This window comes from Salmo salar, chromosome ssa24 (genome assembly GCF_905237065.1).
Source record: "Salmo salar chromosome ssa24, Ssal_v3.1, whole genome shotgun sequence".
Classification (NCBI taxonomy): domain Eukaryota; kingdom Metazoa; phylum Chordata; class Actinopteri; order Salmoniformes; family Salmonidae; genus Salmo; species Salmo salar.
Genome location: NC_059465.1, coordinates 28,783,325 through 28,807,955, shown reverse-complemented (window position 1 = coordinate 28,807,955; position 24,631 = coordinate 28,783,325). Strand labels below are relative to the sequence as shown.

The 24,631-nt window shown below is 43.0% G+C and overlaps 1 protein-coding gene across 2 annotated transcripts; it reads left to right on the top strand.

Moving 5' to 3' along the window:
- Positions 1-6,112: 6,112 nt before the first annotated feature.
- LOC106585349 (annexin A1) lies at positions 6,113-14,957 on the top strand. Of its 2 annotated transcripts, none has more exons than XM_014171439.2 (13): positions 6,113-6,214; positions 7,027-7,086; positions 7,967-8,057; positions 8,489-8,583; positions 8,772-8,885; positions 10,079-10,169; positions 10,262-10,341; positions 10,435-10,491; positions 10,628-10,721; positions 13,274-13,369; positions 13,743-13,801; positions 14,115-14,237; positions 14,573-14,957. In XM_014171439.2, the coding sequence occupies exons 2-13, from the start codon at positions 7,039-7,041 to the stop codon at positions 14,630-14,632; spliced, it is 1,008 nt and encodes a 335-aa protein (XP_014026914.2). In that variant the 5' UTR covers positions 6,113-6,214; positions 7,027-7,038; the 3' UTR covers positions 14,633-14,957. The 2 variants fall into 2 exon arrangements, with proteins under 2 accessions (XP_014026914.2, XP_014026913.2); XM_014171438.2 differs by having other exon boundaries at positions 6,129-6,283.
- Positions 14,958-24,631: the final 9,674 nt, after the last annotated feature.

Below are 24,631 nucleotides of genomic sequence, written 5' to 3'. Positions count from 1 at the left end.
CCCTGACACCTAAAAGTACTTGTTACATTTTGAATGCTTAGCAGGAAATGAAAATGGTCCAATTCACACACTTATCAAGAAAACATCCCTGGTCATCTCTACTGCCTCTGATCTGGCGGACTCACTGAACACAAATGCTTAGTTTGTAAATTATGTGTCACACGCTGATCTGTTTCACCTGTCGTTGTGATTGTCTCCACCCCCTCCAGGTGTTGCCAATCTTTCCCATTATCCCCTGTGTATTTATACCTGTGTTCTCTGTTTGTCTGTTGTCAGTTCATTTTGTTTCGTTCAGCGTTTTTCCCTCTGCTCCTGTCTCTCGATTGTTCCTGTTTCCTAGTTTTCCCGGTATTGACCATTCTACCGGCCCTGAGCCTGCCTGCCATCCTATACCTCTGCCCCACCTTTCTGGATTACTGACCTTTGCCTGCCCTGACCTTGTCCTCCCAAGGAGCCACCATTGGTAGGCACGAGGAATTGCTTTGTGGCCTTATGGAAGGGATCCACACCTTGGCCGAACGACAAGGCCGGGCGTTGGACCTCTTGCTGGAGCAATTCCGTGGGTTGGCTGGGAGGCAGCCTACTACGACGGTAACCTCACAGCCCCTCAGTAACTCGGCTGTTAGCAGCATCGCCTCACCGGTCACTCCGCCTTCCCGGAAGCCTCGCTTACCTCCCCCGGAACGCTTCACTGGAGAGCCAGGCACCTGTCAAGTGTTTCTAGCTCAGTGTGCCCTCATCTTTGAGTTTTAGCCCACCTCTTTCCCCTCGGCCCGCTCTAAGATAGCGTACCTAATCACGCTGATGTCCGGTAGGGTGCTCACCTGAGCTACAGCTGTATGGGAGCAACAGCCGGCCATATACGTCAGTCTGGAGTAGTTTGTGGGAGAGGTCAAGAAGGTGTTTGATGCCCCATTCTCCAGGAGAGAGGCTGCCCGGAAGCTACTGCAGCTTCGTCCGGACTCTCGCAGTGTGGCGGACTATGCATTGGATTTCCGCACGTTTGCAGCTGAAAGTGCCTGGAACCAGGAAGCACTGTTCGACATGTTCCTACACTGAGTCTTGGAGGAGGTCAAGGACGAGCTTGCAGCCCAGGAATTACCGATGTATCTCGATTCCCTAATCGATGGGTGACTACAGGAACGACGGAGGGAGGGGAGTTTCGATTTCACTCGCCCGTCCAAGGCATCTCGGAAGTCCCCGACGGCTCTGTTGCCGAGAGAACCCAAGGCTACTCGAGGTTCCCCGAGAGTTGCCGAAGACAGCAGAGTCACCGTTTCCTGAGCCTATGCAACTAGGCAAAGCTGGGTTGTCTCCAGCGGAACGGCTATACAGGCTCAACACTAAGAGTTGTCTGTATTGTGGGACTCGTTGTCATTTTGTGTCCTCTTGTCCGTTAACCTCTATGGGCTAGGTGGGACGCCTACTCAACAGCCAGTTGAATCCTGTGGCGCGTTATTCAAATCCTTAGATATGCTATTACTTCAATTTTTCAAAAATATGACTATTTTACACCATTTTAAAGATAAGACTCTCGTTAATCTAACCACACTGTCCGATTTCAAAAAGGCTTTACAGCGAAAGCAAAACATTAGATTATGTCAGCAGAGTACCCAGCCAGAAATAATCAGACACCCATTTTTCAAGCTAGCATATAATGTCACATAAACCCAAACCACAGCTAAATGTAGCACTAACCTTTGATGATCTTCATCAGATGACAACCCTAGGACATTATGTTATACAATACATGCATGTTTTGTTCAATCAAGTTCATATTTATATCAAAAACCAGCTTTTTACATTAGCATGTGACTAGCATGTGACTAGCATTCCCACCGAACACTGCCGGTGAATTTACTAAATTACTCACGATAAACGTTCACAAAAAGCATAACAATTATTTTAAGAATTATAGATACAGAACTCCTCTATGCACTCGTTATGTCCGATTTTAAAATAGCTTTTCGGTGAAAGCACATTTTGCAATATTCTCAGTAGATAGCACGGCATTACAGGGCTAGCTATTTAGACACCCAGCAGGTTTAGCACTCATCAAAGTCAGATTTACTATAAGAAAAATGTTCTTACCTTTTGTCTTCGTCAAAATGCACTCCCAGGACTTCTACTTCAATAACAAATGTTGGTTTGGTCCAAAATAATCCATCGTTATATCCAAACAGCGGCGTTTTGTTCGTGCGTTCTAGACACTATCCTAAAGGCTAAATAAGGGTGACGAGCATGGCGCAATTCGTGACAAAAGAATTCTAAATATTCCATTACCGTACTTCGAAGCATGTCAACCGCTGTTTAAAATCTATTTTTATGCCATTTTTCTCATAACAAAGCGATAATATTCCGACCGGGAATCTGCGTTTAGATAAACAGACAAAGGAAAAGAAACCATTCGGTCGAAGCGGGCACACGCCTAAGCCCATAGTACTCTGAGTGGCCACTTGCCAAAAGCGATAAAGTGTTTCAGCCAGAGCCTGCCTCGATATCGTTCAACGTTTTCCCGGGCTCTGAGACCCTATGGAAGACGTAGGAAGTGTCACGTTATTGCACAGATCCTGAGTCTTCAATAAAAAGAGCCAAGATGAAACACTACTTCTCAGACAGGCCACTTCCTGCTTGAAATCTTCTCAGGTTTTGGCCTGCCATAGGAGTTCTGTTATACTCACAGACACCATTCAAACAGTTTTAGAAACTTTAGGGTGTTTTCTATCCAAAGCCAATAATTATATGCATATTCTAGTTACTGGGCAGGAGTAGTAACCAGATTAAATCGGGTATGTTTTTTATCCAGCCGTGCAAATACTGCCCCCTATCCCCAACAGGTTAAAAGACCAGGCTCACCGGTAGGAGCGAGTACTTTGTTGGGCCATATGGAGAACTTTTCTGCTTCCCTTACTCACACTCCGTTTCATGCCATTCTGCTGTGGGGAAACCAGTCAAAATCTCTCCGGGTCCTCATCGACTCTGGGGCCGATGAGAGCTTTTTGGACTCTACCCTGGCTTCCGAGATGAGCATCCCCACTCAGCCCCTCTCCATTCCCATGGACGTTAGAGCACTGGACGGGTGCTCTATAGGCCGGGTCACCGACAACACCACCCCCATCAGGGTACCACAGCAAAGCTATCCAGTTCTTGCTCATTAAGTCTCCTCAGATTCCCGTGGTATTGGGATTCTCATGGCTTCAGTGACACATCACCTCATTTACTGGTCTACTAGTGCCATCATGGGCTGGAGCCCATTCTTCCACGCCTATTGCCTGAAGCCAGCACAACCTGCCCCACGACGTCTTCCTGGGGGCTCGGAAGTTGCCCCGGACCTCTCTGCCATTCCCGCGGAGTACCAGGACCTCCGGAAGGTGTTCAACAAGGCCCGGGCCACTTCACTTCCGCCACACCGACCATATGACTGCGGGATTTACCTTCTCCCTAGCACTACTTCGACCCAGGGACAGCTGTACACTCTGTCAGGACCAGAGACCATGGCGATGGCGACCTATATGGGGACTCCCTAGCTCCAGGATTCATTTGTCCTTCTTCCTTTCCTGCCGGGGTCTCAACGACATAACGGTGAAGAACTGCTACCCGCTATCCCTCATCTCCTCGGGCTTCGAGCCACTTCAGGGGGCCACCATGTTTCCAAGCTGGATCTACGGAACACCTACCACCACACCAGGGACAAGTGGAAGACCACCTTCAACACGGCCAGCGGTCACTACGAGTATCTGGTCATGCCATTTGGCCTTACCAAGGCCCCTGCTGTGTCCCAGGCTCTGGTTAATGATGTTCTCCGTGACATGTTGAACCGGTTCGTCTTTGTCTACCTCGATGACATCCTTGTCTTCTCCCACTCCACCCAAGAACATGTGCTCCATGTCCGACAGGTTCTCCAATTCTTCCTGGAGAATCAGCTGTTTGTAAAAGCAGAGAAGTGTGAGTTTCATTGCTCCACCATCCCTTTTCTGGGTTACATCATCGCTGCAGGGAGTGTACAAATGGATCCCGGGAAGGTGAGAGAGGTGGTGGATTGGCCCCAGCCTACTTCCAGGGTGCAGCTGTAATGTTTCCTGGTGTTCGCCAACTTCTATCGTCGCTTTATCCGAGGTTACAACACCGTGGCTTCCCCCCTGTCAGCACTCAACTCCCCCAAGTTTCCATTCACGTGGTCTTCAGATGCTGACCGGGCATTCCGGGACATCAAACAACGCTTCACCACAGCTCCCATCTTGGTTCATCCTGTTGTGGGGGTGCTTTGCTGCAGGAGGGACTGGTGCATTTCACAAAATAGATGGCATCATGAGGTAGCAAAATTATGTGGATATATTGAAGCAACATCTCAAGACATCAGTCAGGAAGTTAAAGCTTGGTCGCAAATGGGTCTTCCAAATGGACAATGACCCCAAGCATACTTCCAAAGTTGTGGCAAAATGACTTAAGGACAACAAAGTCAAGGTATTGGAGCGGCCATCATACAGCGCTGACCTCAATCCTATAGAAAATTTGTGGGCAGAACTGAAAAAACGTGTGCGAGCAAGGAGGCCTACAAACCTGACTCAGTTACACCAGCTCTGTCAGGAGGAATGGGCCAAAATTCACCCAACTTATTGTGGAAAGCTTGTGGAAGGCTACCTGATACATTTGACCCAAGTTAAACAATTTAAAGGCAATGCTACCAAATACTAATTGAGTGTATGTAAACTTCTGACCCACTGGGAATGTGATGAAAGAAGTAAAAGCTGAAATAAATCATTCTCTCTACTATTATTCTGACATTTCACATTCTTAAAATAAAGTGCTGATCCTAACTGACCTAAGACAGTGAATTTTTACTAGGATTAAATGTAAGGAATTGTGAAAACTGAGTTTAAATGTATTTGGCTAAGGTGTATGTAAACTTCTGACTTCAACTGTAAGTATATTTACTTTTAGACTTTTACTTAATTAGTATTTTACTGGGTGACTTTCACTTTTACTTGAGTCATTTTCTATTAAGGTATCTGTAGTTTTATTCAAGTATGACAATTGCATACTTTTTCCCTCGCTGATCATGCGCAAGAATGTGAGGTGTTTTCAATTATGGAAACCAGTATCCGCAAAGAGCAGTGAAAAAGAGAAATTGATTACCCAAATGTAGTAACGCAATCGGATTACTTTCAGTTACTTTTGGATTCGTTATCCCTTAAGAGGCATTAGAAGAAGACAAAAAGGATCCATGAAATGCATTTGGTGTGTCATCTGACTTGTGATCAGACTCGCTCAGGTGAAACAAACTTAAACCTGCACCTTTTTTCAAAGCTGAATTGAATGTCATTGAAAAAACAGAAAGAATTTCTGAATTTAAAAGTAACTCAAGTAATTCAGTAATCATTTAGTTTTTCAAAAGTATCTGGAAGAGTAGCTTTGGAGAGGTTGTAGTGTAATCTTTCTGAGTAACTTGTCCAAAAATCTCCATTGGAATGTTCAAACAAGTTGGACAGGTAGCTTACAGTTAGTGTCCGGTCCCAGACCGTCTTGTGGCCTTGACAACCGCAAGGGGTAGCTAGTAAACCACACCCTTTACCACCAGCTGCAAAGGAGGATTATACATGAGATCAAAATGATAGTTTTAACCATGTTTTGAAGCTCTACAGTGTTTGTTTACAATTACATTGTTTACAACCAATGTAGTAAAACAAGTTTATATGTTGGGCTCTCATGGGTAAAACAGCTCATTTATAGGTTATATCCTTCAAGACTCAATGGCTAATTCATTTAAAAATCCAATAATGAATCTAGCTAATCCCATTTAAGTGAACCCCTTTTGGTCTACCGGTAATTGCGCCCCCCATATTGAGGCACAACTTCCATAGCCTAAGAAATCCCATTTTACTTCAATTTATAGTGTCTACATTAAATATTGAATTTGTTAACATCAACTCAAGAGGGAACCTTTCTAAACAATACACATCTGTTTTCATGTAACCAAATTGTGTCAGTTTTCTTCTACTGCTGGCTGCTGTTAATTTACTGACAACTTTATTGCGTTGCATGGAAAGTTTTACACAGTCTCGCAACCAGCAATGCCTGTCCAATGATAGTGTTGAATGTGGGCTGCACCATTTCTAGGTGGGGTTTTTCATGTATATAAATATATGAGTGCATCTTCCCAAGGCCCATGCAATCTGTCTGAGAAAGTTTCACAGTCTCTACCTTTGTCTAGCTGGTAAGATATCCCTTTTTTTATTCAACAGACCTTCTCCAGGAAATTGAGCATCTCGACTTCCAATTCTAGGTAACAATCATTTGTTCACTTCTCTCCTTTTTAGGGACTTTGAAACCATGTTTAGATGGGAAACTAACTTCACAGCTGTATGAATACATTCTAAATGCAGTGTAACGTTACCCTAGAGAACTTTACCATGCGTACATCCCTGTTTCTTTGTCACTCACGTCGCTCATATCAGATAGCCAGTGTGGCTGTGGCGTAGTGGTGATATTTCAGAATTATTTTTGATTCATTATTTTCTGTAACGGATCCATATACCTCAGATCCTGTTATGTCTTGAAAAGCATTGTGAACTAACTGAGTAAAAGTGACGAAAAGGTTCAAGTTTTGGGTGAGTTCTATCTACATGATTCCAGTTAGGTGTGTTCAGCACCAGATTTTTTGCCAACATTGTGAAATAGATGGTGCAGTGACAAATAATTAATCTGTGCACCCTCATAAACACACACTTCTATCCAGTTGTTCTAGGAATATAATTGTATTCTATGGAATGATGATTAGCCGATATAAGTGGCAGCCTATCATAGGCAGAGAAATGGTTTACTTTTGTGTTGGGGATGAGTCCATGAAATACAGTTTGAGAAATATATACATGGTCTGGTACTGTTACTGTAGCATATTCTGGCATCAAAGAAGGAGCTTTTCAACTCTAATTATTTTAGAAATTCAATAGACTTTGGTGTCAATATAGAGGATATTATTAATACTGTACTGTGGTTATTACTGAATCGCCCTGTTTCTCTCTGCAGACCTGTGCCACCATGTCCTTCTTGCAGCAGACCATCTTTCTGGGCATGGCAGATGACTCGGTAGGGTTCTGTTCCACTTGCTTGAGGGAAAGCCTAAAAAGAAAATCTTGTGGAATGTGGAAAAACTTACCAGGCTATGTTTGTACACTTGTAGCCAGTGATGTAAAGTACTTTTGTAAAAAACAAACGTTAAAGTACTCTAAGTATTTATGTAGGTTTTTGGAGTATCTTACTATTTATATTTTTGCCAACTTTTACTTTTACCCCACTACATTCCTAAAGAAAATAATATATTTTTTACTCCATACATTTTCCCTAGCAACCAAAAATGCTCGCTACATTTTGAATGCTTAGCAGGACAGAACAATAAGCAAATTCACATACTTATCAAGAGAACATCCCTGGTCATCGCTACTGCCTCTGATCTGGTCGACTTACTAAACACAAATGTAAAAAAACAAGAAAGCCATGCAGTCTGGTTTTCTTAATATAAGGAATTTGAAATTATTTAAACTTTTAGTTTTACTTTTGATTCTTAAGTATATTTTAGCAATTACATTTACTTGTGATACTTTAAGTATATTTAAAAAACAAAAACTTTTAGACTTTTACTCAAGTAGTAATTTACTGGGTGACCTTTACTTTTACTTGAGTCATTTTGACAATTGGGTACTTTTTGTAGCCGGATAAAGATTAGGGGGAAGGGGAGGGTGGAGGACAGAGGAAGAGTGAGCGAAAAATAGACGGATGTTGAGGATAGCGACAGAGAGGGTCAAAGAGAGTCTGAGAAACAAACTGCACAATTCCTTCTCTTTCCCCCTCTTTCCCTATTCCTTGTATGGGATGTTTCTCCCTTTGCTTCTGAACTATTCTCTACATTTTGTGAAGGTATCCATTGATTCACTGCATGGCAGCTAAATGAAATTGTTCTCTGTCTCAGACCCAACTCAATCAGGGCACTGTGATTCCCTACCCGCATTTCAGTGCCGATGGGGATGCAGGCATCTTGGATAAGGCCATCAAGGCCAAAGGTGAGGTTGACACACACACACACACACACACACACACACACACACACACACACACACACACACACACACACACACACACACACACACACACACACACACACACACACACACACACACACACACACACACACACACAAAAAAAAAAATAATGTTTGAATGTGTTTCATAGCAGAGAAGCTTAGTTGAATAGAACTCATTCTGTGTGTAACATGAAGCAGCATAGAAGGACATTCTGAGGGAATGTGACCGTGTGTACATTTCCGGGTCCGTGTTTTCATTGTCTCTTGCTGGGGAGTAGTCAGAGCTGCCTAACTGTAAACCCGGGGCCACACAGACACTTAATGTTCATAAAGAAATTGATAAGAGCTCATGGATTAGAGTACGCAACAACGCTTCTTATTGAGTCCTTCCATCTTGTCTCTGTGACCTAGGTGTAGATGAGAACACCATCATTGATGTGCTGGTGAAGAGGAGCAATGCCCAGAGACAGCAGATCAAAGCTAGCTACCAAAAGGCTAGTGGCAAGGTAAGACGGGACACCCCTAGGTGCGTTTGGTTTAGCATGTGCGGGTGGCGGCTCGTGGGTGGAATTCGCACTTTAGGACTAATGGAACAATGCAAAACGTGCAAAATCCAGGCACCTGGCGTACCTGGAAAGCTAAAACACACACTTGTGTATGACTGTGGAAGTGTGTATCAACCCTCTATCTGCAGCCTCTGGAGACTGCCCTGAAGTTGGCCCTAAGTGGAGAGCTGGAGGATGTGGTTCTGGCACTGCTCAAAACGCCAGCCCAATATGACGCCCAACAGCTCAAACTGGCCATGAAGGTACACATGCACTCACTCACTCACTCACTCACTCACTCACTCACTCACTCACTCACTCACTCACTCACTCACTCACTCACTCACTCACTCCTACTAAGAATATACAATACTACTTAGAATACAAACAAATGTGTATCTTTCCCTCCGTTCGGGTGACCTAGAGACGGTAACAGATACAATACAAATAATTAAAGAGTAATGATTACCTTCTAAAGAGGACACTGGGATGACGTCATGCTGTATTCTTGTTTAGCTGTTTAGTCAGACCCACCCACTTCCTAACACCCTACCCATAGTGACACTATTCTGCTGTATTATTGTATAGTTGTGTAGTAACGGTGGGACTTTTAAAATGGGTGGGACTGTCTGTCTGTCTTAATATGTGAGGAGACGGTAAGAAAAGTGGTGATGAGTACCTACTATACTTTTTGTTTAACGATACACAAGTCTGTGCATGTGCAGTGTGTGTGAGCCCAGCTAGCACATTTGGTTCCTTGGAAGTTGTGGGAATGTACGTTTTTGGTTTCCCATTGGTTCTGGGAACGAAGCCATAAGTTTCCTGACTGGTAAAATGTTTGCAGGGAGGTTCTGAGAATGTTGTTTTAAACGTTCTGAGAACGGAAGTGAAAGTGTCTTTTTCTGGGAACGTACATTTTTAGGTTACAGGAGGTTCTGGGAATGTTTAGAAATCCAAGCACCGACGGGACACATGGAAATTCATTTGCTTAAGCAATAATAATGCAAACACATTTATTTTTTATTTTGGCAGGCAGTGAGATTTGAACCTCTGACCTTTTGTTCTCTATCAATGGAATTATATTTTTAGTGAAGTTTCTTAAATGTGCTGAGAATGTTTCAACGCCAAACAACTATCCAGCACCATTCCCAGAAAGTTATGGGAAGGTTGTATGCAGAATAACCATGGGACAACCACCGTTTCACCAATCTCTAAGAAACATACGGTGCTCACAACGTTATGTGCTAGCTGGGAGGTGTCTGGCATAGTGGTAGACCTGTAAGTGCAGGTAGTGCCATGCTTCAGTCTGTTCTGTTCCATTTGGGGTATAATGAACATGGCCCAGCTCTTTATGTGTTTGTGTCATCCAATCCTGGGCTCTTTTTTCTCAGCTTTATGACTGATGTGACCCTTTTGTCCTTGTTGACCCTTCGCCCCTCTCACCTATCTCTCTCAGGGATTGGGCACAGATGAGGATACTCTGATTGAGATTCTGGCCTCCAGGACCAATAAAGAGATCAGAGAGATAAAGAAGGTCTATAAGGAAGGTGTGTAATATGTTTATGTCCACAATATGTAAATGTCCTGTACGTGATATGATAGTTACAACAAGACAATAATCATGGCTTTTTCTTGCTAGAATACAAAAACGAGCTGCAGAATGACATCAAGTCTGACACAGGCGGAGACTTCGGAAATGCTCTGCTCTCGCTCTGCAAGGTGTGTGTGTTTATTTATTGTTTCTTTAACCTCAGATGAATAGTATGGCACAATTAACCTCACTGCCCCCGCTCTCTCCCTCACATACTGTAGGCTACTAGGAATGAGGACTCCATCGTGAACCAGGAACTTGCTGAAAGAGATGCCAAGGTATGGAGGAGAGCTAGAGTGTGTATTTGTGTGTCAGAATTTTTTAAGAAATCAACGTTTGGCACTGGCACCCAGTGTCAATGTGTAATTTAATCCCTGTGTGTGTGATGCCTGTGCCTACTCTATCGATCCATAGGCCCTGTATGAGGCTGGAGAGAAGAAGAAGGGAACAGACTGCTCTGTCTTCATAGACATTCTGACCACCAGAAGTGCTCCTCAGCTCCGCCAAGGTGAATATGTGACAGCACAGCTCTATGTGAGCTAAAGTCTACTTTTATAAAAGTACAGACTCAGAGCTTCTGGTATATCATACACTGTAGTTTGACGAAACATGGTAAATTATGCTGCTAAACTTGTAAAACCACTTAGGAGACAAGTAGTAGCAATGCCCTTGCTAGAGTGCTCCTCTTTGTTTATGCCCATTCAGCATCGTTCACACCCTTTTAAGCCTTAGCCACACCTATTTAAGTATTCATATGTAAACACATGTAAGTCAGCATGGCATTGTCTTCCAGAAACTAGTCTCGCTACTTAAACTTTCTCCCACTGAACTTTGTCGATAAATAGCACCTGCTCAATTGAGGGCAGAAATGTTATTGAGAGTTGTAGCAACACTTTTGCAGTTGTCCAATGCTTTCCAAAAATATGCAGTAGCAAAGATGATCTATATACTGACCAGTATATTAATGTGGATGCTACCGTGATTACAGATAATCATTAATTAATTGTGAATAATGATGAGTGAGAAAGTTAGAGGGATAAATATCATACCCCCCCAAAATGCTAACCTCCCGTGTTATTGGTAATGGTGAGAGCATGGCCTGCAAACGTGTGGCAAGCAGGCATTTTCCCCAGCACTTTTACATTAGATGAGGTAGTGCTCCACCACTTTTGATTTTGTTTAATAATTTTTTTTACGCAAATGTGTTGAAGTCAAGGACAAACTGTTTCTTTGATTGACTTGCCTTGTCTGATAATTTGTCAACTCACACAATTAGTAGCCTATGTCCTTCTCATCAGAGTACTCCAGGATATCGGTGTGGGCTCACACCGTAGAACAGGGTTTCCCACACTCAGTCCTGCCCCCCCCGTGCACGTTTTGGTCTTTAACCTAACACTACTAAAAAATAAACGTCCACCCAAGGGAGGCCCCAAGACCGAGTTTGGGAAACTCTGCTGTAGAGCAATAGGATAAAGTGGCTTGCGCTCTGCTCACCCTGACCAAAAGTTACACTTCCAGTGTAGCAGGTTTAACAAAATTGACTGCTTTTGCACAAAGACCCCATCACCTCCTCCCTCCCGACACACTTGACCCTCTCCAATTCGTCTACCGCCCTGACAGATCCACAGACAACGCAATCGCCAATGCACTGCACCCTGCCCTCAAACACATAAACAAAAGAAATGCATATCTGAGGCTGCTGTTAATCAGTTACAGCTGGGCCTTCAATAGCAAAGTGCGCTCTAAGCTCATCACAAAGCTCACAACCCTGAGACTGAACTCCATATTCAACTGGTTCCTGGACTTCCTGACAGGCCGCCCCCAGGTGGTGAAGGTAGGCAACATTACCTCCATCCCACTGATCCGCAACACGAGGGGCCCCTCAAGGGTTCGTCCTCAGTCCCCACCTGTACTCCATGTATACCCACAACTGCATGGCCTCACGCCGTTCCAACTCCATCACCAAGTTCACAGACGGCATGACAGTAGCAGGCCTGATTACCAACAACGACGAGACAGCCTAGGACGTAGGCACTCTGATGGTATGGTGCCAGGTAAACATCCTCTCCCTCAACGTCAGCAAAACAAAGTAACTGATTGCGGTTTACACATCTCCAATGAGCTGAAATGGTCATATCCACACAGACATCGAGGTGAAAAAGGCACGGCAGCGACTCTTCAACATCAGGAGGCAGAAGATATTAAGCATTTGCCTGAGGGTCCTCACAGTCTCCTACAGGAGCACCATCAAGAGCATACTGTCAGGCTGCATCATGGCCTGGTACGGCAACTCCACCGCCACTGACTGCAAGGTTCTACAGAGGGTGTAACACTCAGCCGAACGTACCATTGGGTGCTCATTGCCTGCCATCCAGGAAGGCCAAGAAGATCATCAAGGACCTCAGACACGCAAGCCACAGCCTGTTCTCCCCGCATCCATTACTCAGACGCGGGCAGTAAAGGAGTATTATGGCAAAAACTGTCAGACTGACCAATAGCTTCTATCCCCAGACCATCAGGCTGCTGAATAGTCACTAGGCAGCTACCTGCCCCCCTCCTGCCCCCTTTGCAGCTCTCCCTATGCGTATTCTACCCCACCCCCCCCAACGAACATTTATGTACGCTCAAGAATTTCACTGTACACTACGATTACATCTGTGACCCTGTGCATGTGACTAATAAACTCATCTAATCTACTCATCTAAAATAATATTTAAGGGTGTCAATAATTTTTGACCCCTACCTTTTTGAATATTTAACAAGTATTAGCTAAAATCTCTTTATTTGAGCAATAGGACAAATATAATCACCCACAAAATTATAATTATTTTATTCCACACACACACTTGTTTTCTCACCACCTGTTAATTACGTTGTAGCCCTATCTATAGGGTTCTTTGTTTTTGTCATCACTTAGACACTGATGAATACTACTACAATCTAGATGTGCGTGTGTTTTCCCTTTTTTGTACACTGCACGTGCAACCACAAATTACTTGATACTGTTTGCGCATTTCAAGTACATCTCTCTCTCTCTCTCTCTCTCTTTCTCTCTCTCAGCGTTTGAGAAGTACTCCAAGTACAGTAAGGTGGATGTGACAAAGGCTATCGACCTGGAACTGAAGGGAGACATTGAGAACTGTCTGACTGCCGTAGGTGAGATAGCACTGCCAGGACCAAGCCTAGTAATGTTCCAATGTCTTTTAAATAATCTGTGCATCACTCTCAATCCATGTCTTCTGCTGTATCACACCCTTCACTGGGCATCAGTCCTGTAATATTACACTATCTCCTTCATTTTCCTCATGCAGAAAAAGCTCACGCTGTGAGCAAATTAACATTGGTCTCTCAAGACTAAAATAATAATAACTTTTTAATAGATGGGATGGCACATTATCCAAGGCACATTCACTATACTACAACTCCTGCAATGCACTGGTCATGTCATGGCCATTCCGATACCCTTGCGACACCTTTGGAGAATGCTGCCTCTTGTCTATGCTGCCCTCTCTTTCTATCTGTCTTTCAGTGAAGTGTGCTGGAAGCAAGCCTGCTTTCTTTGCTGAGAGACTCAACTTGGCCATGAAGGTCTGTTTACTGTTAAACATTCTTACAGTATGTTTTATGTGCCACATAAGAGTTTGCCCTGGGTCGTGTTCATTAGGGTATGCAACAGAAAATGTTTAAAAAATGAAAATAAGTGTTTCTTATCGGACAACTCTAGGTACCTGTTACAATCCATTTTCTACCTAAATAAAACGACCATGTTTTAAGATTTGACAATCTACAGAAGAACATGCAAATACTGTACAAGAAAGCACAAACAGATCTAGGTTCAAGCTAAGGACCTTGCACTATCTGGTTATAAATCTTCAGTTTGTGTGTCTGTGCCATACCCCAGGGTAAAGGAACCTGGACCAAGATTCTGACTCGTGTCATGGTGAGCCGTTCTGAAGTGGACATGGCCCGGATCAAACAGGTGTACAAGAAGACGTTTGGGAAAACCCTCTACCAGGAAATTCTGGTGAGCAAACATCTCAAAGTAGCAATAAAAGACAAGGAACTGTTCTCCCGACCCAGATTAAGCATAGTACTAGACTAAAAAGCTATTTCAACAGATCCTCCATTGAGAATGAGTTTAAATCCAGGACTAGACTTAATCGGGGTCCAGAGTTTTAAGGACATCATTTTTTATTTAACCTTTATTTAACTAGGCAAGTCAGTTAAGAACAAATTCTTATTTCCAATGACGGCCTACACCGGCCAAACCTGGACGATGTTGGGCCAATTGTGCGCCGCCCTATGGGACTCTCAATCACGGCCGGTTGTGATACAGCCTCTTGTCTCTTACCCCCTTAGAATAAGACCAATGGCGACTATGAGAAGATCCTACTGGCCCTGTGTGGAAGTGACTGCTAACTTTCTCTCCTCTCTCACCTATCGAGAATGGCATTCGCACCATTTTAGAAAACTGTACATGATGAAACAATGTGCACTTCCGAAAAGCAAAATATAATGGTTCATGACAAATATCTAAAATGGCAGTTCTGATGTATTTTTCGCTACATGCTAACAGCAATAAACACAGTTAGCATGTTAAGCAGCATTGCATAATTTAGCCTAGCTTCAGCAGACTTGGTGATCCATAGTGCAATATATCGCACACCAAGGATATACAGTGGCATTGTACCCTGGTTGGATAACTGGTCCTTTGTGAAAATAAAGCTTTTTATGTGGATCCAAATTGTCTGAATTTGACTGTGTATATATTTTTCATTCTAAAAAAAGAATGTTTATTATTAGTATACTTTTTTGCAATGCAGCCTGTAGCCTGTCTATGAAAAGTTATAATTTGATAATGACCCACCGAGAATGAACCACCTCAGACCATGTCATGAGTTACATTTACAACACTGTAAAATACAGACAGACATTGTGTAATACAAATGAAGATTCATCTCACTCTAGAATTTAGATGTACTTATTTGTATTAGGTCTACAGTAGCAAGACGTAATTTGGAAGGATGGTCACATGAGACTACAGTTACATGTAAGGCCATTCTTGAAGAAGACAGAGGAGAGTAGAATACATGTTTTGAACAAACAACTGACTTCTTAATCTTATTAACATAAGCCTAATTCAAATTCCAACATAAAGAAAAACTATGGAACCATCTCAGAGGCAGAAATTAACGAAAATATGTGTTTGTTCGGACCTGGGTGGTGTAATCAATAACACATTGTTAACCATGTAAGTAAAGAAACGACATTCAAACGTATGAATTTCAACACATTTTTTACATTTACATTTTAGTCATTTAGCAGACGCTCTAATCCAGAGCGACTTACAGTAGTGAATACATACATTTCATACCATGCATTTTTTTTTCTTTTTGCACTGGCCCCCCGTGGGAATTGAACCCACAACCCTGGCATTGCACACACCATGCTGGCGTTGCAAACACCATGCTCTACCAACTGAGCAACAGGCCTACACAGTAGGCCTACATTCTCACGGTCACGGAGGAATGCCGTGTCATGAACCACAGATATAGTAGGCTACTAGTAACAGTTTTTATTAGGCCTAAACAGAGAAAGATGTTTGTTTGAGTCTTGATTAAACTGAAAAACCCTTGTGGTTTGCTGCAAAAAAAAGACGTCCATTGTGGTATGGGTCAGATTGACCAGCACAGTTTAAACACACTCAAGACAGTCAAAGAATCACGTAAAAACAGCCAATACTTTATTTTGTCTTGTCAGACCTTTCAGAAAGAAGAAATACAAGAACATTTGATTTCAAAAACTCTATATTTAAGAACTATTTGTTAAAAATATTTCCTTTCTCACAAACAAGCATTTTCTGGACCTCATTTTTGAATGTCTGTCAGAGATCTGCTGTTCTCGCACTGAGAAGGAGAAGCTTGGGAAAGCTCCTTTTCTCCCAAAGGTAATGATAAAAGTGCAACCAGAACCAGTAAAAAAAATTACATCAAAGACACTTGTTTAATTTGGACCTGTGCAAATATCTATACAGATGAAAGCCTCCGGGTCAAAATGACCCACAACAACATGTTTGTATACAAAATCTACACAGACATTCCACAACACATCAGTGTGTCCACATTTTGAAGTTAGGTGCATGACCTAAATGAGGAAAAGTAACTTCATTTCATGGAGAAAAAGAGAGGTTAACTAGTATTTTGAACAACTCAAAAGTGGAAATGTGTCAAATTGAACCACAACATAATAGTAGGGTTAAATAATGTTAACTAGGTGGGCAGAGAGGTGGGTGAGGTGATGGTAAAAAGGGGGTACTTTGCATATTCTGAGCATAGAGATCCTTTTCAATTACCAGAGGGGCTTAGTCATAAACCCCTTAAAGTTCTACAAGTGGATTATAATGGCAGCCATTGTGGTAAAGGAGAAATCCAAACCAGGAATGAAGGACAGTAGAGGCATAATTTATGGTCCGTGCTTTCTGGGTTCCTTGGGACATCCCTACCCCATTGAGGTTTACATTTTAAATGGTTAAGGGTTAAGATTAGGGTTAGGGTTAGTTGTGGGTTATGGTTAGGGTAGGGGTTAAGGTTAGGGTTTAGGGTAGGGATGTCCCAAGGATTCCGTATAACACTGATCCATAATTTATGGTTGACACAGCTTGTTGTCCATTCAGGTCGTCACTATTTACCACAGCCACAAAGTAATCAACAACGCCTATTTCTACAATTTATCTTCTTAAAATGTGATTTTATACCCAGCCCTAACCGTAACCACACTGCTAACCTTATGCCTAACCTTAAATTAAGACAAACAACAAACAAATCTCATACATTTTGACGATATAGCCAATTTGCCTTTGTGGCTGTGCTATTTAGTGGAAACCAAATTTTTTTGGCCTTTCGCAGGTCGCAGACAATTCAGGAAATACGTAATTTTACCCTGAAGCTGGCGTTGTTCGATGGCTGGTGGCGAAGATGGATGGATGGCGAGGAGGAGACCTGTCTGAAGACTATGGCACGTTTTGGGAGCATGGAGAGGCCAGCGATAGCTAGACTAGTAAATCCAAATTTGTTCTTAACTGACTTGCCTAGTTAAATAAAGATTAAATAAAATAACAAAAATAAATAGTAAATTGGGCTAAGGAAGAGAAGGAGGGTATTTTTTATTTATTTAACCTTTATTTAACTAGGCAAGTCAGGTAAGAACAAATTCTTATTTACAATGACGGTATTGGAGAAAGGCAATCAGTGCGTCGTATGCAAGCAGTACACCAGATGAAGGCGCGAACTGAGGGTGGTGAACGAATAGACGTGGTTATGGACAGCGAGGAAAAGGAGAAGAGCAGAGTGCAGTGGGAAGATGTGTGTTGAGAAAGAATAGCGCTAAGTACAAACCGTATTCTGCTGTCCCTAATGTCTCAGAAATTGAACCCCAAAAGAGTGAGGAAGAATTACCTGTGGTGGCAGGTGTGGTGAAGACCTCTGAGTCCGAGCCTCGTCCGGATAGTCATTCAAAGGATGATTCGGGCCCAGTGGGAGTCAAATTTGGAAAGTGGATCCCTGCCTATTTGTTGATCCATATGCACTCTCAGGCTGGGTAGAAAAGAAGTTGGGTACTGTTAAATCAGTGAAGGTAGCTCGAAGTGGACTTGATTTTCTGTGTTTCTTCCGTCCAGAGGGAGTGGGCGCTTCTCGTCACAAGACTAGGGACAAGACCTATGACTTGCTTTGCTCTCCGGAGCAGGGCGCCTTTGAAAGGAGTGATTACTGAGGTGGTGTTAAGTGTTGAGGTGGAGCAACTAAAACATGAAATTCCCTGTGTCTGTGATGCCTGCCATTTGGTGCAACGCAGACCCAGTGGCAAACGTGGTGAAACTGAGAAGACATGGTCTGTCCTTTTGAGTTTTGAAGCAGAGTATTTACCTGATAAAGTCATGTTAGGATATGTCAGTTAACATTAAGAGCTTTTGGGCCGAGCCCACTAATGTGTGTCAGATACCCTTCTTAAGGTTATGTTGCAGCAGTGTGTAGGAGGGAGATTCCGAGAAGTGTACAGGTGGGCATGGGACAAAGGAATGTGTAGTATCGGAGGAAAAAACTGTGTGTCAATTGTGGGGGTGCCCATATTACTGTGGAACAGAAGTGCCCGGTGAGAGAGTGACAGGTTCAGGTAGCCAGGGTCAGAGTAGAAGAGAATGTGTCATATGCTGAGGCAGTGAAGGGAGTAGAGGATGAGTGGTAGGCCTGCGTGAAGAGGAGGTGGAGAAAAAGGGGCCGGAGGGCAGGCTGCTTTCTGAGAATTCGTAGGTGATCGAATAAACCCCCACTTCCTTCCATTTTGCTAGCAAACGTGCAATCTCTGGAGAATAAAGTAGATGACCTACGCGGAAGATTAAACTACCAATGGGACATTCAAAACTGTAATATCTTATGCTTCACGGAGTTGTAGCTGAATGACAACACTATCAACATACACGCTGTACGGGCAGGATAGAACAGGAGCGGCGGAATATGTATTTTTGTAAATAAAAGCTGGTGCACGATATCTAAGGGAGTCTCAAGCTATTGCTCGCCTGAGGTAGAGTATCTCATGATAAGTTGTAGACAACACTATATGCCTTACACTTTTTTTAGTGTTGCTGAGACGTTGATATTTTGCGAGTGTCGGCTCACTTAACCGCAGTGGCAAAAGTACTCCAGTATCAGCGTGTGCCAATAGCTAGAAAATTTGGTGGTATCATTTTTATAAATATTATAAAACGTTTATCCGAGTGGAAAGCATCAGGGTCAAATTACGTATTTACTGATATGTCAGCAACCCGCGAAAGTCCAAAAAAGATGAATAGGAAAAGAAGACTTTGCTGCATGAGCCCAAAGACTTATGGTGCTTTCAAGACCATGGGGAACTCTGAATATAACAAGGCCAAATCATGATGTCAGCAATCTTCAGGTCAGAAAGTTGGCGCTCTAGAAAGATGCCTGAGTTCCCGACATGGAATTCCGAGTTGGATGACTTTTCAAAAAGATTTTTCCCAGTTGGAGCTCGTCCCCCCCCTCCCGAGTTGCCAGTTGTCTTGAATACACTGAAGTCGGAAGTCAGAGATTTACGTGTCCCGAGTTCCCAGTTGATTTGAACGTGGCATCAAACATTACATTTGCTTACATGACGCCTGTGCTGACTCCACCAGAGAGGGATGAGGAAGCGACACATCTCACTCGCTCCTTTTTCTGATTGATATACAGTCAATGAACTAATCAGACCAGACCCAGCCCTCTATCATATTGGTGCCTATGGGAGAGCCACCCCTTAAACCTCTTAAGCTGACAGTCCTCGAAATCAGGCACTAGAATTACTTTAAAAAATATATATATATATTTACATTACTTATTTGATTGATTTCCGACTGAAGACAGCCATCCAGACCTTCCTAGGACCATGTAAACGTCCTCTGTCGAATAAACTTGTATCTGCCTCCCTCTATGGGTCGGCTGCATCATTACTGCAACGTTAGGTCAAATGGGCGGTACTTCAAAAACATTTATCCAGCTCAACTGCTTCACCGCACAGACACTGCAAAGCAATCGCTGAATTTGTCTCAAACAGGCAGATCTAACTTTCATAGCTATATGATAAAGAATGCGACCTGCACATGTCCTTAAACATAAAATAATTAAAGAAGTCATTTTGTGTGGAAGTCAAACATATATTTTACGTCGGAGGCAGACAAATTGCATATACTCAAAAAGACAAAATCATACCCTTTACATAGCCCTTCTTCCCTTGTCTATAGAGGGACGCATGCTGTTTAAAATAGCCCAAATGTTGATTTAGACATTCACAAATTTAACAGATTTTGACCATCACAGATGTCATGAGAGAGAGAATACAGTAGACGGCACACGTCAAACGTGTGATTTATGACCTTACTTTATGGGTCAGGTGTGTATGCCCATATATGGGCATCCAGCAGGACATCCTGTCAGGAAGTTCTCACACTCTCTAGGGAGTGTCCATATATGTACATCCTGTCTGGAAGTTCTCATGCTTTAGAGTGAGTGTTTATTTAACCAGATAGTGCATCTGTTCCTTTGAAGCTGTCATGATGATTGATGTGTAGGGACCTTGTTGAACTAGGAAATGTGTTGGAACATTTCAAAGAGTATGGCCCCCCTGTTGTAGTGACCTTAGGGTTGTTGTCTATGAAACAGGAATATCCGGGGTTATTGGGGGCAGCCGCATTATAAAGAAGAGCTGAACACTACAAGCGACCTCAATAAACTCCAGAACACTAAACATGAAATTGAAATAAACCCAGAACATTAAATAACAAATTAAACATGTCTCCTAGGCCAATTGTAGGTGTACTTTGTGCCTCGTGTCAAGAACACAATGACAAAAACATCGAAGACATTATGCGTGATGCCCCTGATTGTTTTAATGGAGTGCTGGATATGAGTGATGGACATATGGGTTACATTTTCCAACCTGAGGATTCAAATGTGAAGATTTTCACAGACAGCAGTCACAGCCCCCTTTATCAAACAAAACATGGGAGTTTTTCTTTTGCACTGCATATGAGAGAATGGCTTAAGATACGGCTAGCGCTATGCCAGATCGAACACGCCCTGAGTGGGACAGACCTGCCCGCGCTGGAAGAGGAAGTGTGCGGGCGAGATGATTTGAAAGCCATAAGAATCTCTTCAGTGGCGTATAGTCCAGACTCCAAAGTGACAATTTTAGCATGTGCCCAATTCAATAGTTCCAATGCTACAAAATCGGTTAGTTCATATGTATTCTCCAAAGCCTGCAAGGATGTGAACTATTTTGTGCCTGTCTTTACCTTTAAGTGGGGCGATTGTCATATATTCCTGGACATGATGAAACAGCTGGACAATCTTTTCCAACATCGTGAACAATTACGCCGCTGGGCGCTTCTATTCTAAAGACAGACCCAGGGTCTGAAGGCAAGACGTTTGATCTATCCTGGTAAAGAAAACATACTGAACCTGGAGTGTGCTGGACATCGTGCAGGGAAGAGACACTTTTTGGGAAGATGGGGAGTTAGACACAGACGGGTGTCTGGGTTAACCATATAGCCTCCCCTTTTTCTGTAAGAAAGGAATAGTAAAATTGCTTAACTAATTATAACATGTTTAAAAGGTCTGTACTAAATATTTAGAATTAAATAAAGGGTTTTCAAATTGTATCTCACCTTTAACGAATGTAATCTCAGTTTCTCTCTCTCTCAGTCTGTCTTGGAGAAAGGCTTTCTGGGAAAGGTGTGTGTGTGTTTCAAAACAATGGGTTTTCCCCAAAAAATTTTGGGGGGGGGTGTCTCTGCAGTTGTTTTAAAACAATGTTTTTTATTTTTATATGAATACAGTCTTTCCTACAACAGAAAGTTATAAATATAAGCATTTAAAGGGTATTAAAGTATAGTACTGTGCTGTAATAATATATATATATATATATATATATATATATATATATATATATATATATATTATATATACACTGCTCAAAAAAATAAAGGGAACACTTAAACAACACAATGTAACTCCAAGTCAATCACACTTCTGTGAAATCAAACTGTCCACTTAGGAAGCAACACTGATTGACAATACATTTCACATGCTGTTGTGCAAATGGAATAGACAAAAGGTGGAAATTATAGGCAATTAGCAAGACACCCCCAATAAAGGAGTGGTTCTGCAGGGGGTGACCACAGACCACTTCTCAGTTCCTATGCTTCCTGGCTGATGTTTTGGTCACTTTTGAATGCTGGCGGTGCTTTCACTCTAGTGGTAGCATGAGACGGAGTCTACAACCCACACAAGTGGCTCAGATAGTGCAGCTCATCCAGGATGGCACATCAATGCGAGCTGTGGCAAGAAGGTTTGCTGTGTCTGTCAGCGTAGTGTCCAGAGCATGGAGGCGCTACCAGGAGACAGGCCAGTACATCAGGAGACGTGGAGGAGGCCGTAGGAGGGCAACAACCCAGCAGCAGGACCGCTACCTCCGCCTTTGTGCAAGGAGGAGCAGGAGGAGCACTGCCAGAGCCCTGCAAAATTATCTCCAGCAGGCCACAAATGTGCATGTGTCTGCTCAAACGATCAGAAATAGACTCCATGAGGGTGGTATGAGGGCCCGACGTCCACAGGTGGGGGTTTACAGTCCAACACCGTGCAGGACGTTTGGCATTTGCCAGAGAACACCAAGATTGGCAAATTCGCCACTGGCGCCCTGTGCTCTTCACAGATGAAAGCAGGTTCACACTGAGCACATGTGACAGACGTGACAGAGTCTGGAGACGCCGTGGAGAATGTTCTGCTGCCTGCAACATCCTCCAGCATGACCGGTTTGGCGGTGGGTCAGTCATGGTGTGGGGTGGCATTTCTTTGGGGGGCCGCACAGCCCTCCATGTGCTCGCCAGAGGTAGCCTGACTGCCATTAGGTACCGAGATGAGATCCTCAGACCCCTTGTGAGACCATATGCTGGTGCGGTTGGCCCTGGGTTCCTCCTAATGCAAGACAATGCTAGACCTCATGTGGCTGGAGTGTGTCAGCAGTTCCTGCAAGAGGAAGGCATTGATGCTATGGACTGGCCCGCCCGTTCCCCAGACCTGAATCCAATTCAGCACATCTGGGACATCATGTCTCGCTCCATCCACCAACGCCACGTTGCACCATAGACTGTCCAGGAGTTGGCGGATGCTTTTGTCCAGGTCTGGGAGGAGATCCCTCAGGAGACCATCCGCCACCTCATCAGGAGCATGCCCAGGCGTTGTAGGGAGGTCATACAGGCACGTGGAGGCCACACACACTACTGAGCCTCATTTTGACTTGTTTTAAGGACATTACATCAAAGTTGGATCAGCCTGTAGTGTGGTTTTCCACTTTAATTTTGAGTGTGACTCCAAATCCAGACCTCCATCGGTTGATAAATTGGATTTCCATTGATTATTTTTGTGTGATTTTGTTGTCAGCACAAAGAAAAAAGTATTTAATAAGATTATTTCATTCATTCAGATCTAGGATGTGTTATTTTAGTGTTCCCTTTATTTTTTTGAGCAGTGTATATATATATATATATATATTGGGTGGGTTACTTTTAAAAAGTAATCCGTTACAGTTACTTGTCTAAAATTGTAACGTAACTTTCAGATTACCTAAACTCAGTAACGTAATCTGATTACTTTCAGCTACTTTTGGATTATTTCACCCATAAAACACATCAGAAAAAAAAGATGACCAATTAAACAACATTTATTGCAGGATGTTTGAGCCACATTAGAACACATCACAAAACATTGTGACACAAATGTATTTAAGCCCTGTATACCTGCCTAACATGCATCCAGCATCCTGATCTTGTCCATTTACACCTAAAAGATCTTATAACAGTCAGACCACAATGCGTCTTTTAATCATGTACACCTGTCTAAAAATGTGGGCACAAACACAACGTGCAGGACAAAGGATACATGTTAAAACTTGGCATATTTGTTCTTAACTGACTTGCCTAGTTAAATAAAAGGTTAAATAAATAAGTAAGGGCTTTAGTAGCACAGCAACATGGATGATACTAAACACTTATCCCAAGAGACACCAGTACAAAAATAAAAATGTATGCACCCTTTACTGTAAGTCATTCTGGATAAGAGCGTCAGCGAAATGACTAAAATTAGAAATAGAAATATGAAGAAAACAGTGTAATCACACATTTAGTCCACCAAGTCGTTTTTTAAGTTTAAGCAAAAAAAAGTGCAGCTTGGTGCAATAAACCCACATATCAGACATTGCATTGCAGTAGGCCTATTTTGAAGCTAGCCTACTCAGCTGATTGAAGGCAGAAATTGCTTTTGTATTGTAGCAAGAGGACATGCTCTAGATGAGCATCAGACATCCTGTTTCACTGAGGGGTAAAGAGGTTTCCACCATAGCTGAAAAGGCTCTCAACTGGGGCACTGGAGGGCAGTGTCGTGTTGTAGTTCAGAAACAAGTTCCGGGCTGTGGGGAATGATTTCAAGGAGTCCAAAGACTTGTCTTTGAGGAACTTCCTCAATACATCCTCTGCAGTGTCACTGGCCCTTGTCATTGCACCTCCGAACACCAAAACATTGTCTTCTGAGTCATCAGACTGGTTCTGTGCTCCCTCATCAACCTCTTCGGAGTGTGTGTTCTCCATAGAAGCTGCTTCTTTAACTAATGTGCTCCACATCTCTATCTTTCAAGGGTTGAGAGGTATTTTCTCTGAGAGCTTAGACTTTAAGCTTAGGATTGTTGGGATAAGAAAGCCAAGAAAACACTTCTCTTCCTGAAGAAGATCAATAGAGAATGCGAGTGGCTGTAGGACTGTACTGTACTCCTTGAGAAAAGCAATCTCACAAGGATGTAGTTTGCTGCTCACACCCAGGT